We start from the raw sequence: 18,920 nt of genomic DNA, 5'->3' as shown, positions 1-18,920 counted from the left end.
ATAATTTGCTGTCAATTCATCAAGTACATCCGTCTCATTAAAAGTATGACTATTTTTATTGTTGATTTACATTTCAGAGTTCATTGTTGATTTTTTGTCAATTGTTGATTGTTTGTAATAATAAATATTTATAATTTTGTATAACCACAAGTATTATTTTAATAAATAGGACACAAGAAAATGTGCTACTTTTTTTTCTTCTTAACACCCCCAATTTAGGGTGATATTTTTTAGGAGTTTTGGGAATACAGTAGAAATGTAGCAGCAGGGGGTCTACCGAAAATAGTAAAACTTTGAAAGTGGTCCACGAGAAAAAAAAGTTTGGGAACCTCTGCTCCAAATCATAACTCAGTTAGTAATTGCTTCGATTAATACCCTCATAGGTCAAGAACCAGTGGCACATGTTCCGCGTACCTTTAACTAGTTTCGTCACACTTTATAAGTTTACTGTTTCACCCAGGAAAAAAAGGAACTTAAAATTGAAATAGAGCTTCCTAACATCAATATCGTCAACTCCTCCAATAGAAGAAATAAGAGTACTAGATGTCTACCAAAAAACACACTTATTCTACAGTTTTATTTAAATAATAAAAAAATGATAATTGTAGCTCACCCTTCACACTTTTTATACGAGATAAAGATCTAAAATGAAATAGCACTACACTTAATAAAATAATATGAACGCCTGCATAGTTGTATAAAGAGATAGAGAGAATTAAAACTAAGTAATCAATTTTAATTTTCAGCTGTAACTTTTTTAGAAAAAATAATGATACATCTGATTCTAAACAAAAACAAACCTATCTTTTCGATACTTTTCTTTAAACGTATCTTAAACGTATTTTTGTTAAACGTATTATCATAGAAGAAGTGCAGCGTCACAGAATATGCGTAACATAACACAAATATGATTTGACGCAATGCGCGTGTACCGAGAATATTCATAGAAAGAGAATGGAAAGGGCATTTTAAATGAAAATACATCAATTCAGAGGAAAAATTGCTGGATTGATTATGTTTGCAAAATTTTATAAAGCGATGGAATTCTGGGTTATTATTTACTGGACTTGCTATCTCAAAAATTCGATGTTTGAAACTTGCGAAAAATAATCAGACGCAGAAAAAAACTTTTCGATTCCAAACAGTGCAAATCCTACCTCCTCCATCCGCCAAACTTCTCTGATTTTTCAGCGATATATATTTCACATTAAAAAAAAAGAAGAAGATGCAATGAAATTGATTACTATGTAACAAACACAGTAAAAAATTTGGGAGTGCAGTTTTCCACGCATATTCAATTATGTTTTGATCACTTCCATCAAAACTTGCAAAATTTTATAAAGCGATGGAATTCTGGGTTATTATTTACTGGACTTGCTATCTCAAAAATTCGATGTTTGAAATTTGCGAAAATTAATCAGGCGCAGAAAAAAAACTTTCCGATTCCAAACAGTGCAAATCCTACCTCCTCCATCCGCCAAACTTCTCTGATTTTTCAGCGATATATATTTCAAATTGAAAAAAAAGAAGAAGAAGCAATGAAATTGATTACTATGTAACAAACACAGTAAAAAAATTTGGGAGCGCAGTTTTCCACGCATATTCAATTATGTTTTGATCCCTTCCATCAAAATAAAAAAAGCTGCCTTAATTGGTTAAAAAAAAGAAAGTAACATATTCATAAGGTCAAGTGGCAATCCGAAATTTCATCATAAACAAGCTGAAAAACTGTCGAAAAGACCCTTTCTCCACACACGAGATCCTCGTGACATCCTAGAATTTTGGCCAATAGCCATTATTTCCATTCATCAGAAACCAGCCATCGAAGTGTGACTAAGTAAAATATCAAGTTGATAATGAAGTAGATTGCCCAAGGCGAATCTTTCTTCGATTTATTTATTTCGAAAAAAATGGGATACTGTATTTCAGTTCAGGAAAAGAACTTGCAATCAGAGATATTAATGACGCGGGAATAATTTTCAGAATCCAATCCGACGACAGACTAAAAAAAAAAAATCAGCCTCAGTGATCAGCAGAAATTGAAAATAATTTTGTAACACTTTATCTTTCTCATTAATTTTTGTGTATTATTATATCAAGCCAGCCTAATTAATCCAAATAAATCATTACAATATAAAAAAATAAGTGTATGTATTATAAACTGAAAATTGCTATTTGATACAATCAGTCCAATTGTGTAACAATACCAAGATTAGACAACAGAACAGCTCTATTTCACTCACGTGAAGTACACTTAACGTCAGACATAGATAAAGGAAACTGACACTTGGTACATCTATGTGTGAGTTTCCAGCTCAAAACCCAATTTGATTGTGTTGCTCACTGAGTAGCCATATATGCAAGTTTGTTTCGTACATCCACAGTTTTCAAATGGATGGTGATTCAAGCGCCAAATTTGATAAGGTGATTTATGACTTCCCAATTCATTTTTTTTTTTACAATTCCTAATGTAGTTTATGACAACAGATCAGTTCCTAAACGCAAGACTTTTAAAATAATCGGGGAGATATGGGTAATCGTCTTCTAAAGAGAACATTATTTTGTTACAATGTGCAAATTTATTAACTCTATATCACAACAGAGAATTTGATGCATCAACTCTTTTTTTTACTTTCTACAACACAGATAAGATTTGAAAATATGTAGATGCCCTATTGAAATAGCTCAGTGCAAAGAAGAAAAAAAAAAAAGGTTCTTAATGCAGATATGCTATTTTCAACTTCATGTCATCGGGTTGATGAACTTTCATGGTATTGTAGTTAAGCAAATAGATAAAAATTAAAAATCCATCAGTCTTTATCTATGGAAGCTCCCACATAAAATATATTCTTATCTTCCTATGGTCAATATATTGCCACATTTTTTCATTATTGCAGCTTAAAATCTTGACGAGCAGTGACGAATTCATGGGCATCATAATTCAACTTCTTTGTTTTCAGTTAAAATATATAATTTTTAGTTTAAATCCAGTAAGTAAACCATATTAAGATTTAAAACTTCAAAATTTTGAAATTAATATTTAAGATTTCAATTCTTCAATAACTTATTATTTAATGAACAATTCAAAAATGATACGAAAAAAACCACTGCTGTCTTCTTAATCCAAACAACTTTACAGTATACATATATAGCATATCGAATTAAAATTCTTTAAATACAGGGCATTTCAAGCATATACGCTCGCCGCTCGATTGGAAAGCTTGTAGTATCAGCTATGAAGCAGATAATGTCATGTTATCCGATGAAGGTCCAAAAGACTTTTCTTCCAAGACTGAAAGGCAATGAATTAAATTGCTTATTTATGCAATCATCTGATAAGATTTAGATGTCGTCGTCTCTTTTTTAGTATATCGTTTGCACAGCGCACCAAATATGCTAATGAACTCTAAAGAAGTCTTCAAGATATATTTCAAACATGTTTAGAAAGCTCTTTTACGGAGTCAAAGTCACTTTCTAATTCGGTCATATTTTTAATAATCTCAAGATTCGCAACATATAATTTGAATATTGAAATGATGAAGATTTGTAACATCAGAAATAGTGCCTTTAGATTTTTGAATTTTTTAAATAATTCTAACATATTCATCACTTTGGAAAAAATTCTTAAGTCTTAATCAAACAACTTTTAAAACATCTAACAAGTAAAAAGTTTTTAAAAGTTCGTGATTTATTATAATGATTTTAGTGTTTTAACTCAAAGCATGTACAGTAGATTAACCTCGATTATCCAGGCTTATATTAAGAGATCTCTGTTGAGTGAGTTAGCATCACAAAATCGAATCGTGTTTTTTCATTTTTTTATGAAGTCACTGAATTTTTCATAAAAGTGCATCAAAGTTGGCACTGGAACAAATTTTCAAGATGCGAAGGTTTCTAAAATTTATCAGGAATTGAAGAAAAACATAGATCCATTGTAATCCACAGATACTGATGTGAACAATTTCATCGTATTTCTATGAAAAAATGACTGTAAATATGTCTTCTAAACAGTAAATATGTGATTTTAAAACTAAATTAGATGACTTAGACACTTTGCCGGCGGATAATCCACAAAATTATAGAAATTTTCCAACATTAAAATGCTACTGAAAATTCTTATTTACAGTAAATACTTCTGCAAAGAAAAAAAAAGCTTTTGCATTTGTATTGAAACACCTTTTTTTGAATTGAGATTAAATACTTTTACTAACATTTTGGGATTAATAGCTTTAGATGACTGACAGTTTACTGTAAACAATAAATGAGATCGAAATTCAAATTTCTGTAGAGTATTTCTTTCATTGCTTTACTCTCCGCAATGCCCTCAAAACTATGAGGCCCCGCGGACAAATCTGAAGTAAGGGCCTAAAATAAATAAAAGAATAGGATGAAAAATTATTTTTCATTTACAACATTTTATTTTCTAAATAGTAACACTTAATTTACATCTCGTTAATATTAAAATCTACAGCCTATGTATCTAATCACATTTACGGTGCGGGCCCCGGGCATACGCCTGGTTGACCAATCGTAGTCATACTACAACTAGCGCATTTGAGACATTGTTTCAAAGTTCATTTCGGAGAAAAAAAAAATTTATATATATATATTTTAGTGCTGTAATAAAAGCATATTTTTAGAGATTTTTATTTCTTAATAAATTAAAATCAAATTAATTCCAGCAATTTTTGTAAACATTTTCCTAGACAAGGGTTTTTGAGAACTAGAATGCTATTCATTCAGACAATTTCTATGGTCATAAATTTTCTTTTAAGGATAAAACTAAAACCCACTGAGCGCATCGCTTGCGTGCATTTCGTATTTGTTAAAGCGTCCATGACTAATGTGTTCCACTTACAGACTATATGACGTATACATTCCCCAATTTCTTTTCATTAAAGGCAAGACACGTTTCTACGAAAGATTATGGCAATCCAATAGGAAATAATTTCATGATCATTCTAAATATTGAATCCTTCAAAATCAAGGAAACAAACCACACGTATTGAATATGGTAAAAAAATTTATATTTTAGAGGGGATTTCAAATGTCAGATTTTGGATGTTCTTGTCAAAAAAAAAAAAAAAAAAATTAGAATATTAAAGAGATGCATAAATTTCTATGATTTTATCCTGAAGATGTATGGGTATGCATAGATATTATTTCAAAATCAAGGAAACAAACCACACGCTTTGAATATGGTAAAAAATTTATATTTTAGAGGGGATTTCAAATGTCAGATTTTGGATGTTCTTATCAATAAAAATATTAGAATATTAAGGAGAAGCATAAATTTGTATGATTTCATCCTGAAGATGTATGGGTATGCATAGATATTATTTTTTAAAACAATGGGACACAAATTGGGGATCTTAGATATCTAATTACTAGTTTCCGTTTTATGTATTGTAACTATCATATCAAAATATCTTACGTTATATTTGCCAAAACATTCTTTTGATACAAAATACTCCTACACCTGCTCCTATTAGCTACACCTGCTCACAAGCCGTTGCATATGATATGTAATAGCTGTCTGGTCTTAAAAATTGATATATACCATTAGTTGTTGCAGTTGTTATATCGAAATTCCGTTTATTTTCTTATGTTTGGTTTTAGACAAACAGCATTTTAATATAATAGTAACCATATATTTATTTAACATATGATTAAATTCTGGAGTTAGTTTTAAAAATTACATTAGTTTTCATTTTACATACCGTTAACTGTTATATCAAAAATATAATAATAATAAAATCCAAAGCATTTTATTGACGCAGAACACTTGAAAAAGTAAGCCCCACTTGTTTTCAAATTGATATATGTAATATGCCATTGTTGTATATTATCACAAAATACCATATGTTAACATATGTCGCAGGTATTTCCAGCTGTTACATAAAAAATTTTATGTTTTGACATACAACATTTTGACATAACAGAGCAGTTATCGAATACTGAGTTAACATTTCATTAGCCAGTTATATTTATATGATTAACTAAGTTTCAATAAATAGTTCCTTTTTTTAAAAGCTCCATTTCTTTTACCGTCAAAAGAATTTGCCATAGGCATTTAGCGAATTGCTTATCTAATACAGAGTTAAAAATTCAAACTCAAATTCATATTCTGGAAAAAATATTTAAAAACAGTTAAGAGAAAGAGGTAATAAAAAAATTCATTAAAAGCAACTGATAAAATCTATTTTATACTTACAATTTAAAATAATGCACTTCTTTTCTGGTGTATATTAGTAAAAAGCAAAATTACGACAAGATATATCAATGCCACTTTCTAAATAGTAGAGACCATTAAAAGCAAAAGAAACAGAAATTTCTATTTAAACGTCAAATTCCGAACTCTACATTTTCTTGAACGGCTTTAATGCACGTGGCTTAGATATGACATCTCCAGTATAGCTGTATTCACATTGTAAGACATCGTGTGTACTTCTGACAGCTTTCTTATCTTCAGTCGCACGTGTGAAAAAAAATCTATCCTTGATGTGTGCATAGATATCATAGCATTGGGAAAATATCCAGCGAATCATAATTTTACATCACATATCAATAAGAATTCTAGATAACATCGAGAACGAAAAAAACAGAACACATTTTTCAATTAAAAGATGGAAAGCTAAACGTGTATTATTCAGTGCTTATGGTGAAATTTTTCACCGATGATCTATGCATCAGTGAATAAGGATGAATACATTACATGCATCATATATTCAGAAAATAAATAAATAAAATGGGATTATGTTTCTATGATGATCTAAAGGGAAAAGAATTGAACAGGATTTTCATTAACTATAGGCTTGATTTTTATTCCAAGGATGCATATTATAAACTAAATAAAAACACTGAAACACTCTTTATAAGCCTCCATTAAAATGGATTTTAAAAATCTTTCATTATTTAAAATGAATTAAGACGACGAATTTAGAAATTCAGAGGGGCTATCCCCTTTCTTTTTTCTATTTATTTTTACAAAAAGATTTATTTCAAAGCTAACTACATAACTGATAAATTGATCGAATGTAAATTGAGAAATTTAAATGAACACTACAGCCATGCCATATCGCTTCTTTGAGATTCCATTTGTTAATGATTTTACGATTAAAGTATTTCAAACCTACATCATGTTGCCATTTTTACCGACAAAAACCCTCTGTTCCCTTTATTATTTCTGAAGAGCAGACTAACCTTCTGACTTTCAGTCACATAATCAAAAAATAGTATTCAGCATGGCAAATATTTATTACATTTTGACACGAAATTATATTTAAAATCTAATTTTTCTTTTGTTTTTAAGTTGATGGAACAATTTAAAATTTCAATGAAAATACCGAAATACATCTTTAAAAAATGGTTTTTAAAAATCGAGATCATTTAGAATCAATATGAAGCAAAATAACGAGAAAAGAATGAAAAGAAAAATGAGGAGAAAAGAATGTAAAAAAGAAGAAAGTAAATTTGTTTTCAGGACAAAACAAGTAGTTTTCTAGGTACTATCAAACATCTTTGACACACAGTTAAAAGCATCCCATTTTCGACTAATCGTAAAATTTTATTTTTACACAATTTTCACTTCTTTGAATCTTTAAAAATCTTTTCACAAGCTGAGAAAGATAAGGTAAACGTATCTTCAAGACGACACAAACAGCCAGTCATAACATCAAACCCCAGAAAGTAATACAAAGATACTATAATGCATTAAGAAACCCTTAAACCTCCAATTTTAAAATTTTCTTATGAATTTTACACTTCCAAGAATGATCTAAGAGCTCAACAAAAATGTTAAAACAATGTACAACACGTCTATACATTTCAAAAGAGACAAACCTGATGATGTCTTCCAGCCATATTTTCAAGGATGTTACAGCTCCGACAGTCCGTAACCTCAAAAGATTTTCCAGAAAATTTCACTCACGAGATGTGAATTTTCAAAACGGCTGACGAAGCTCTGTTTGACCTAAAAAGAAATGAAAAAAAATTAATCTCAGTATTCAGATATCAATAATTTATTCAATTACTTTCGTATTCATCCAGTGTTTATTTTTACGTTCGATAATACAACATTCATTAGGTCAGCATTGTAAAATATGCTAATCATACGATTTTCACGTCGGGTTATTTTAAACATTATCCCGCCAATCAGCAATCTCTGAAACAGTCAATTGTAGGATTTGTGCTGAATATTCATCCTGAATGAGTCAATTTCTCCTGAAGTAATGCCGAATCGCAATTTTTTTTAAAGTAATATCCAATGTATCATTTGCTAGTGTATCTATAACAGGAATTTGAGAGTTAAAAGGAAATATACTTGCTGAAATGCACGAAATAGGAAGAACCAACAAATTAAGATAATTAAATCTTGCAAATTATTAATTTTAAATGCGCTAACTCATCATAAAACTACTTAATTAAAAAATAATTGGTCACCATTTAATTAAAATTCATTGAAACTGATAACATTATGAAGTGTATTATTTGACGTAAATTAAATTATTGTTTTGAAGCAATTCCACATAAAGATCAAGCAGTTATCAGAATACATACTTACTTAAATAATAATAAAAAAAAAGAATATTCAAGAATATGAGCGTGATTAAATTTGCAAGTTTTTTTTTTTTTTTAATAATGAGACAACATTTCATACAATACCAAATTACAATATCTTTAAAGCTTGATTAAAAGTTTTAATAAAAATATTTTAAGGAAATTTTTTCACCCTAAATAATTAATCTAATTTAATAAACGTATAACCATTTTTTGACAAAAACGATGAGCTATTATTTTTTAGGATCCTGTTATTTTTTTCATCTTAATAAAGGAGATCTATTAAATTTTTAACAAAAGATTTCTTACAACATAGCTTTCTTGTAATTCGATTTACTTTCAATATAAATTAAACAGGACAACATTCTTCACAATTCAGCTTCCATTTAACTTGAAATAAATATGACAATCGCCTTTTAACAACAGCACACCCAAACAACATGGCTTTTATATAAAACGACGTAAAATATCGCAACGACCTCCAACAATTGGACATTTTAATAACATGGTTCTCACATAAAACAAGGGGAAAAAATTGTAATCATATTCCAACAACAGTGGATTCTAATGTATTGTTAAAATGTCCTGTAATACAAAACGATGAAAAATTTGCAATAACATCCCGACAGCAGGACATCCTATAACAATACAACTTTCATTTAAAACTATGCTATGAAACTGCAAAAGTGCTCCAACAATAGGAATCATACTGAAATCCCTCCTATAATACTGCTTCAAAATCGAAAGATTGTAAATCTTCAAAAAAAAGTTTGAAAAAAAAACAATGAATTTTCTTTTTTTGACAACTTTGATTCAATTTAATTGATAAATTATTTAAACTTACCAAGAAATTTCAAAAACAAATAAAACATAGCGAACCAAAACTAAAAAAAAAATAGTTGGAAACAAAAAAAAACACTTCAAATGCATCTGTGTAATTTTCTCAAACGATATCTCTAAGCAGACAGAAAATAGTATCTTGAAGTATCAGGTTTATCTTTATTTGTTAAACTGCTCTCTTCAGTTGAAATTGAATCTAATGAGTCCTATTCTAGTTTCGAGTTTCTTGTGAGTCAGCTATGCAAACAACGGCACACGTTACATGTTACAAATTCGGAACATGGCAGACATTTGAGAGAGTCGTACGAGGAAGTAGCAACGTTTTACATTTCCCCTAGCAAAGAAAAAGAAGCATCTGCTTCTGATCATTCTGGATATTGTACTTTTCATTCAGAGAAAAAAGAGGCATTGTTTAATTTGCCTGTTTTTATCACTAGTAGTGATGATTAACAATTTGAGAAAGTTCTTCTTTATCTTGTAATAATAATATTTTTTATTACTGATAGCAATAACGTAAATTCACGTTTTATAAAGTCAATCAGATACCAATTTAAAATTTTAAACTTCATTTTATTCGGCTAGTATGGGTGCATCGAGTAATAAAAAGTTATTTAAAACACATATGCTATTTATTTCAATTTATGAAAATGCTATCGCAAAACTTGACAACACATATGCTATTTATTTCAATTTATCAAAATGCTATCGCAAAACTTCACAAAACAGTCAAAAGTTTAAAAGAAAAACGCATTTATTAAGTACATTTTCAACATATCTAATAAATAAGCAGGAACGAAAATTCACAATAGAGAGCCCAACAACCAGTTAATAAATTTTTTCTGTTTATATAAGATATGCTAATTTTCTTCATGATGTCCTTCTTTTTATCATTGTTTGAAGAAATTTCAAGAAAATCTCATTTTTTTTATTTTGTTGAAATTTTGAAATGAAACTCGGTTTTTGAGAAACTGTGCTTCTGGAAACGTTTAATCAAACTACGAATCGACTGCTGAATTCGCATTTTGATAAAAACGTTTCCCGAAACGTGCCATTTATTTTGACTTTAAAATAAAAATTGTTTGCGGTGATTTAACAATGATAAAACAGATTACGTGATAAAAGATATTTGCGTATCTGTGTTTTCACTTTGAGTATTCAGCTAGAGGCCAGCTCACTTTGCTTTCTGTGACATTTCTTTTGTAAAAGTAGTAAACAGTAGGAAAATAAAAGTGAGGAAAAAGTAAATATTTTTACTATCTTCCATTCAGATTAGACAGCACACGAATACAAAATTCTGATCTCTCTAAACAGTTTAAAATTGATTTCTGAAATAAAATTAAAATGAAAAGATCGCATGTTAGAAAAATGCGTGCATGAAGTGAAATGATAAACGGAGGAATAGGGAGAAAAGGATAATAAATGGCACTTACTAATAGCAAGTGAGACTGGGGAGCCTGTGCAATGGCGTATTTTTGACTATGCTCGGCCGTATGCATGCCAATTGAAAAATATTATTAACCTACTTATTAAATGAATAAATCTGAAAAAAAAATACTTATTGTGTACATTATAAAATATTAGAATTAAATGTGTGTTAATTGAATTATTTAAAATCTCTACTAAATAAAGTTTAATTAATAACTTATTTATAATGTATTGGAATAAATAAAGTCCAAATAAAGTTATATTCCTTTTGACAAGTTTTGTTTGTTTCTTATGGCACTTGCCACTGACAAGCCCGCTGTTACGAAGACAGCGATTTAAGCCTGAGGGGAACGTCTCTTATTTTTTATAGCAGCGCCAACTAGGGCCAAGAGTACGACTTTGCTACTCACGCATCACTCATTCGTTTGCACAACCCCTTTTTACAGGAGGGCACATTCACACATCTCTCAGATAGAACAACAGAAGAACAACCATGCCCAAACCGGGACTCGAACCCGGGACGCCCAGATCACGGGGAAGACGCGCTACCCCTATGCCAGGAGGCCGGCACAAGTTTTGTAAAACAATGATTGTTTTAGCTGTAAGTAAAAAAATCAGTAACTGATAATTATGGATTAAATTTGCATGATTTTTATTTAGTCATTTCTTTCGTTATGTATTTAAAATAAATAAATAAAAACATACATATCTTTGAAAGCTACTAAAATAAAAATTTAAATTACAATATATCATTACATTATTGTTGAAATTAAATATATACTGGAATGTGAATCCAAATTTGTCACTCATTAAAAGAAATTGGCATCATAAGGGACACTGCCTAAGGCCAAAATGTCTGAACCCGCTTCTATGCCGGTTTGATGTTCATTTGCAAATTTATGCAGTGAGAGCAATGTGTCAGTATAGTGAGTTATGCGCATTTTATTTTAAATCAGAAAACAAATGTTAGGAGGTTTGCAGGGTTTACTATAGAATATCAATTAAACCGTTAGTTTATTAATGCGAAGCACGCAGTTTTTAAAGAAACTTCACATAAATTAATGACATTCCATCTGAATTCTCCATGAGATTATCAAGCGATTTCCACGGGTTAGAAGTTAATCCATTTTCTGCTGCATCCCACGAGTTTCGTAGTTTAATGTTTTTATCTTTTGCTATCGCAGTATTTAATAAATTATGCTGTTATATAGTAACTAGCAAATAACAGTTAATTTCGTTTTATAAATATTTGAACTTGTTTTCAAACGTTGCATCTAAATTGTGATTTAAAAAAATTGGTTTTTAAAGGCTTAATTTTTTGAACGAACTATAAATCCCGATATATAAGTAACAAATAATAAGTAAAAAAGGATGAGTAACAAAATTTGTATATTTGACTGCTAGTAGCTGCAGACCTCTAATATATATTAATGTTGAGAAAATCTTGCAGCTCCTATTATATTTTTTAATCTATAAATAACTTAAATAAATTATTGCAATACTTAAACTTTTTGGCGACAGTAAATCAAACTTTGTTCAAAATAAGTGATGAATTAGATCATACAATTATCATGAAAAAGCAAAAAATAACCCAATAAATATTTGCTGTAATTTTTATACTTTATTCCATTCTCTCCTTATTCTTTGAAGTTCTCACAAATACGAACCACAAATGAAACCACCTCTTTTATCTAGGATGAATCATTTCTATCTTATGTACGTGTGTGTGTTTAAGTACTCAACAACTCATAAAAAATTTTTAAACCTTTAACGTATGAGAAAGGCTCGAATGAATCATGTCTCATTTTGAGTTGGAAAAAAAAAATCCATTGAGGTCATATGAACAACAGCATAACCTCTAGGTTAGATCTTTTTTCATAATTAACTCTTGGGGAATATTTTTTCCTCTTTCGCTTTGTTCACTTGCTTCATTTTTATTCGAAAACATTTTGTGTGTGTGTGTGTGTGTGTGTGTGTGTGTGTGTGTGTGTGTGTGTGTGTGTGTGTGTGTGTGTGTGTGTGTGTGTGTGTGTGTGTGTGTGTGTGTGTGTGCATGTGCCCTTTTACTTTCTCGGTTACGAAGTACATACACAAAGAGGAAGTATTACAATCGGCAAAAAATTCGGCATCAAGATTTTGATGAACTTTCACCTTTTAGACCTCCCTGTGTCAGAAAAACACATCTTTGGAATTATGTCCATATTTCTATCTGTCTATCTGTGAACAGAATACCTCAAACATGCAATGAAATAGATAACAATTGAATCTTAACACCAAATTTATAGATTTCTTTAGAATTCTGATGGAAATCCATTGAAGAGAAATATGTTCGTCTATGTGCAAGTGGATACGATTAACTCAAAAACACAAACAGCTACATAAACAAAATTTGGTACGTAATTTTATCATCAGAAATTTTAATGTGTATTTAATTTTGGAACAAATTCGCCAAAAAAGTGGTCATCTATCTGCCAGTTTATTTGTATGTGAAAGAGATGCACTCAAAAATGCAAGGACATAGATAAATGAAATTGCCATTTTGCGACCAAAACTGTTGAACTATATTAAATTTGGGGATAATCGGTAGAAACCAAAACGTCAGGAATTCATACTTGCATTTTTCATTATATTACGAAACGCAAGAACTGAGCAGTGACATCTGGAATGGAGTAGGAAAAAAGGACTATCTCTTGCGGTTTTAATAAACCTTTGCCTCTTTTGTTAAGCTGGTCATTTGATCATCCTGGAATCATGCCAGGCTATTTATTGAGAGACTACTTCACTTCTTTTAGAAGTAATTTCAAAAAATTAATCTGACACAAGACATTTTCATGTTCAAGCTAGTATGGCTTCATCAGATGATATTCTGTACTTAGTTCAAGTCATAACTAAAGATTCGTAATAAGGGATGGACAGGCAAGAAATTTGAAAATTCGAGCATTAAAGCGCATAATGTATATTTGCTAGTTCAGTGATTTGATTTGATTTGAAGCTTTTAAATATTTGTGCTCACTTCAGTCCCTTTATCACAAATTATCAGGCGTACCAATACCAAAAGATTTTAGAGGTATTTTCATATAAGATATTTTTTTTAAAGAAATCAGGGAAAAGATTGAATTGAACGGTGAAAGACGTAAAAAAAAAATTATATTGGATGTGATGAAACATCTAGTTTAAAAGTCTTTATTTTTTATTAATCTTGTATTCACAGCTTCATGTAATCCCCCAACTGAACAAACTGATCAAGTTAAGAGATCATATCATGCAGTATCTGGAGAATCTATAGTCAAGAACTCGCTTAAATGTTTCATAATACATTTCAGAATATACAATTCAATCTCTAATCGTGAAAATAGTTTTAAAATTTCTACAATTTTATTTCCCTATATTCACATGGTAAGCTTCAGCAAAATCAGATGCCGCTTCTATAGCATCTTCAAGACAATTCTTGCAATATGAAATGTACAATATAAAAATAACAAATGACTTTTCTCTAGTCATTTTTAGCAACATGAAAAAGGCAAATATAAATACGAAAAGAGGCCTTCCTCAAGTCAGTTTTAGGAACACGAAAAGTACGATTACGAATACGAAAGAAAGACCTAAATCGAGACAAATTTAGCAAAAAGAAAAATACAAGCATAATCTGACTTCTTCAAGACAATTTTAAAAACATGGAGAACCCATGTATATACACCGCAAAAGTCTTATATGACCAAGAGTCGGTTATATGTATTTCGGCAGAGCATGAATGGCAGCTTCAAATCATTTAGGACTGGTTCGTGTCGAAATTTAAAAACAGGTATTTTATTACAGAAATAATACCGAATAAAATGATTCTATATAGTGTGGCCACAAATTAAATGGACACTTTTATAACCGAATAATTCGCGAAATATTAGTCACAAAATATCAGTTCATTTGGAACTTAATAGTATTGTACCCTAAATTTGCAAATAGATTACTTTCAACGTTTAAAATTCACTAATGAATTAAACGTATTTCTCTGAAGGGTAAGAAGTTTCATGATTCAGCTGTGTCAGGTAAGCGAAATTTCGAACAAAAATACCAACAAAGCACGCCACAAGAACTGATTTACCGATAACGCATTTTCAAAATAGTGCAGAGCAACACATCGAATATTAAGTAGCAGTAAATCCTAAGTTAGATAGCCCTTGGTGTTAAGAATTCAATAATGTGTGAGATATATTTTGGTTGTTCGCCCTTCTTTGTATGTTCTCGTAACGACGGAGAAACGTATAAAAAAGCTGAAGCAATGAAATGTTTGTGATGTCATGACAAATGATTCTGCTGTGCAAGGGCAACGAAATTTCGAGAGAGAATACCAGAAAAGTACCTCATACTGCATTGGTTTACTTGCAGTAGTACTTGGTTTACGTGTTCACAAACTTATGGCAACAGCTGACTTACCAATAAGGCATTAATGGAATATCGCAGGGCAGCATCACCGAACATTCATGAAAAAGAAATCAAAAACTGGTCAAAGCAAGTTTAAGAGTACTCTCATGTCTTAATAAGAGTACTCTCATGTCTTAATAAGAGTACTCTCATGTCTTAATAAGAGTACTCTCATGTCTTAATAAGAGTACTCTCATGTCATGTCTTGTAATTACTTTTTTCTGGACTAATTTGTATCATTCCCTATTCAAAAAATATCTATAAAAAGTGTTATTTTTATTATTTTTTTAAAAAAAATTTCTGTTTTAACAAAGAAACACATTTAAAAAACATAAAATCAAAATCCGAGATTTGACGTCAAACCAAATCTACCAAACAAGGTTTCAAAAATTCGGTTCGTATACGTCTCCAGAAATAACTCCATATATGGATTTCAAACATGATATTCTGTAGATTCAATCAATAATGATATCTTTAAAAAATTTCTTTTATCTGACAGCATTATAAGAAACATTTTCAAAACGGTTGAATCGAGTCTATTGTTGCGTGCATGACAATTAACAATTAAATTGTACACGATATCCATTTAAAAATAATGAACGTTGACAATAATGTTTTAAAAGGGAGGAAAATTCCAAATATTTTTCGTATCAAATCAGCTATTGTACTTCATCAAGGTCCTTGAATAGGCCAGATTTCTCACGCAATCTCAGCAAAGCGTTGAATTAGATGATGCATTAATATTGATAGCAACATTATCTTCGGAAGGACTCGTATTTCTGCAAATTGTGCTCTATTTATAATACACACAACAACTCAGAAACAGCCCAGAGCTTCTTGAGTAGTGCCATGCATTAATGCAGAGATAAGAAAGAAAAAACACAAATGATTAGCAAGAAGCGAGTTTTTCCTAGCGAAATTTAGCCGGGCATTAACACAGAAAGAGATAAGGAAGGAAAATACATGCTATGAAGAAACAAGGAAGGGTTATAGCTGTACAAGTAGATTTTGTTTAAATTGTATCGCTAAGTATTTTTCGTATTTATCATATTATTCACAAAAATAAGCGTGACTGAACAAAATTAACACATTAATTATTAAAGTCTTTTCGTATAACTGAATAGAATCTAGTAGAGCAATTATTGAATGTTATGATTCACTAAAATAAGTGTTATTAAATAGAGTCTAGTAAAGCAATTTTTGTGCTATATAATTCACTAAACGTCTTTTCGTATAACTGAATACTCGTATTTAGTATTATAAACTAGTAGCACAATTATTAAATGCTATGATTCACTAAAATAAGAGTGTTCAAATAGAATCTAGTACAATAATTTTTTTGCCATTATAATTCACTAAAATAAGTATGGCTGAATAGAATCTAGTGACGTAATTTTTTTATATCTTATGATTCACTAAAATAAGTGCGACTGAACAAAACCTAACATAACGCAATACAAATCTGAAAATTTGAACTTCGCAATAATTTAATAAAAGTTTCGACATAAACAAAAGAACAGTAAAAAAGAGTAAATTACAAAAAAAAAAAGAATTTTGGGAACAGCTAAATAATAAAACTTGGCAGTAATGAATCTATCAACCGATATCACCGAAAGGATGATTAATTACTACTCTCTTAACTGGAAATGAAAGGATCTTGCAATCTTAAAAATTAATACTCAGCGCTACCGAACTTTTTTTCATTTCCGTAAACTAATGAATATTTTTTTTTGGGGGGGGGGGCAAACAAATTGCAAATTTGAGGCAAAGCGTTTTAAACTTTCTACAATTACAAAACCAGAGCCTTTTTAACATTTTTTTTTTCTTTTGCGTATATGAAATACACCAAGAAAAAGTACATCAAGATTTTAAAGAATATCCATATCACATTTGATACCTCTCTGAGTAAAAAAAATAAATAAAAAAAATGTCTACCTATATGTCCGCATGCATGTAAAACACGGTATTTCGAAAATAGAAAGAGCTCTATAGACATATTTGGTATGTAATCACAATATCAAATTCATAGATCTGCATTTAATTCTGGGCCAATTTCATTGAACCGAAGATTGTCTGTAAGCAAGTGTATATTCCATAATTCAAACATGGGAAGGTCTACATGAATTGAATACATCAATTAATCATTACACCTAAACCATTTCAAATTTTGGATTAAATCAGTAAACTAGAAGTGTAACGGCAGGAGGCAAGGGCGTATAAACATGTCGGGCAGTGCTCTAAGGGGGTACATTGGAGTTGAAACATTTGCTTTTTTCTGCCACTTTTTTTTTATCAAATATATTAAAGGAGCGAAAAAATAATATTATATCCTGGGCGCCATTTACCCTTAAAAAGCCACTGATGACGAGTGGGGGCGAAACACACAAGTTTGTTCCGGGACACCCCTTCAAACCTACCCCTTTCTTCAATAAATATTCCACCACAAAATTTTAGGAATGTTATTAATTTATAAAAAAAAATTCTGCAAAAAAAAAAGTGTTATATAAAACTTTAAAGCAGCCAAAAATAGTTTAAAAAACAATAAATAAATAAATGAATGTTTTCTCTTTCATTATTTTTTCCTTTCTGCCTTTTCCTTTTCATTTATTTATTATTTTGTAAGAAAAAAGTTACAAGAATGCCAATCGCAAACAGCGCGGGTTGAAATACATATGTAAGAAAAGGCTGTAAGGATTTCAGCGATTTTGTTACAAGCTATGAGTCAAGGTCACTTAATCCAAACATATAATTTTGAAAGAAGACGTTATTTTTTGAAACTATGAAAATAAGTTCAAAAATGATGCCGTAAATGCATTCCGTTGCGTTCAATAGGTTTATTTATTATTTTGTAAGAAAAAAGTTACAAGAATGCCAATCACAAACAGCGTGGGCGAAATACATATGTAAGAAACAGTTGCAAGAATTTCACCAATTTTGTTACAAGCGATAGGGTGAGTCAAGGCCACTTGCTCCAAACATAAAATTTTGAGAAGACGTTACTTTTGAAACTGAAAATCCGTGCAAAAATGATGCTGTAAAGGCATTCCGTTGCGTTCAAAGACAAAATAAGCCTTGATTCTTAAATGATGATGATTTTACCGTTGAAAAAGAATAATTCAGAAATCCATATGAATTTCGTTTTATTTCCATTGCATTACATATTAATTAAGAAATTACAATTTTATTATTACATTCATTACTTTTAACTTTAAGGCCCAACAAAGGCGATAGCAAAAGAACAACAAAAACACACAGGTGCCAGCAGCAAGACGAGAACATGAAAAAGATGATACCTGTTTAGATGAAAAGCAATATCCAGTTTAATTTGCTAATTCAACTTTCTAAAGGAATTCAGGAGGAAATCTAACCCAATCTAACATCTGTATACATAAAATGTTAAAGTTACAGAAATCATTCTTAATACTTATTGTCGAATGGCAACAGTTAAATGTAAACAAATGCCTACGAACATTTTAGACTATTTCGTTAAACAATTTTTTACATCTGGATTTAATTCACCACATCGTGAATTATAAAGGGTGATTAATATGCGCTTTTCCTGTTGCCCGATATAAATGCGTTCACCCAACCAATAAATTATGCTGTCTTATTCTAAATTATTGGAAATATTCTAAGTGAAATACTATCGTTTATTTACCATCACTTTCTGCATAACA

The 18,920-nt window shown here is 30.2% G+C and overlaps 1 protein-coding gene across 1 annotated transcript in view; it reads right to left on the bottom strand.

Moving 5' to 3' along the window:
* The window catches only part of LOC129958842 (sestrin-1-like), a 69,366-nt gene that overhangs the window by 35,622 nt on the left and 14,824 nt on the right, over positions 1–18,920 (bottom strand). The window contains exon 2 of the mRNA XM_056071563.1: positions 7,843–7,972. Within this exon, the coding sequence (XP_055927538.1) occupies positions 7,843–7,863 (21 nt within the window). The 5' untranslated portion in view covers positions 7,864–7,972. The remainder of the gene's footprint in view (positions 1–7,842; positions 7,973–18,920) is intronic.

This window comes from Argiope bruennichi, chromosome X1, assembly GCF_947563725.1.
Source record: "Argiope bruennichi chromosome X1, qqArgBrue1.1, whole genome shotgun sequence".
NCBI lineage: Eukaryota > Metazoa > Arthropoda > Arachnida > Araneae > Araneidae > Argiope > Argiope bruennichi.
Note: the sequence above shows the minus strand (reverse complement) of the source record. Positions and strands in the feature narration are given on the sequence as shown.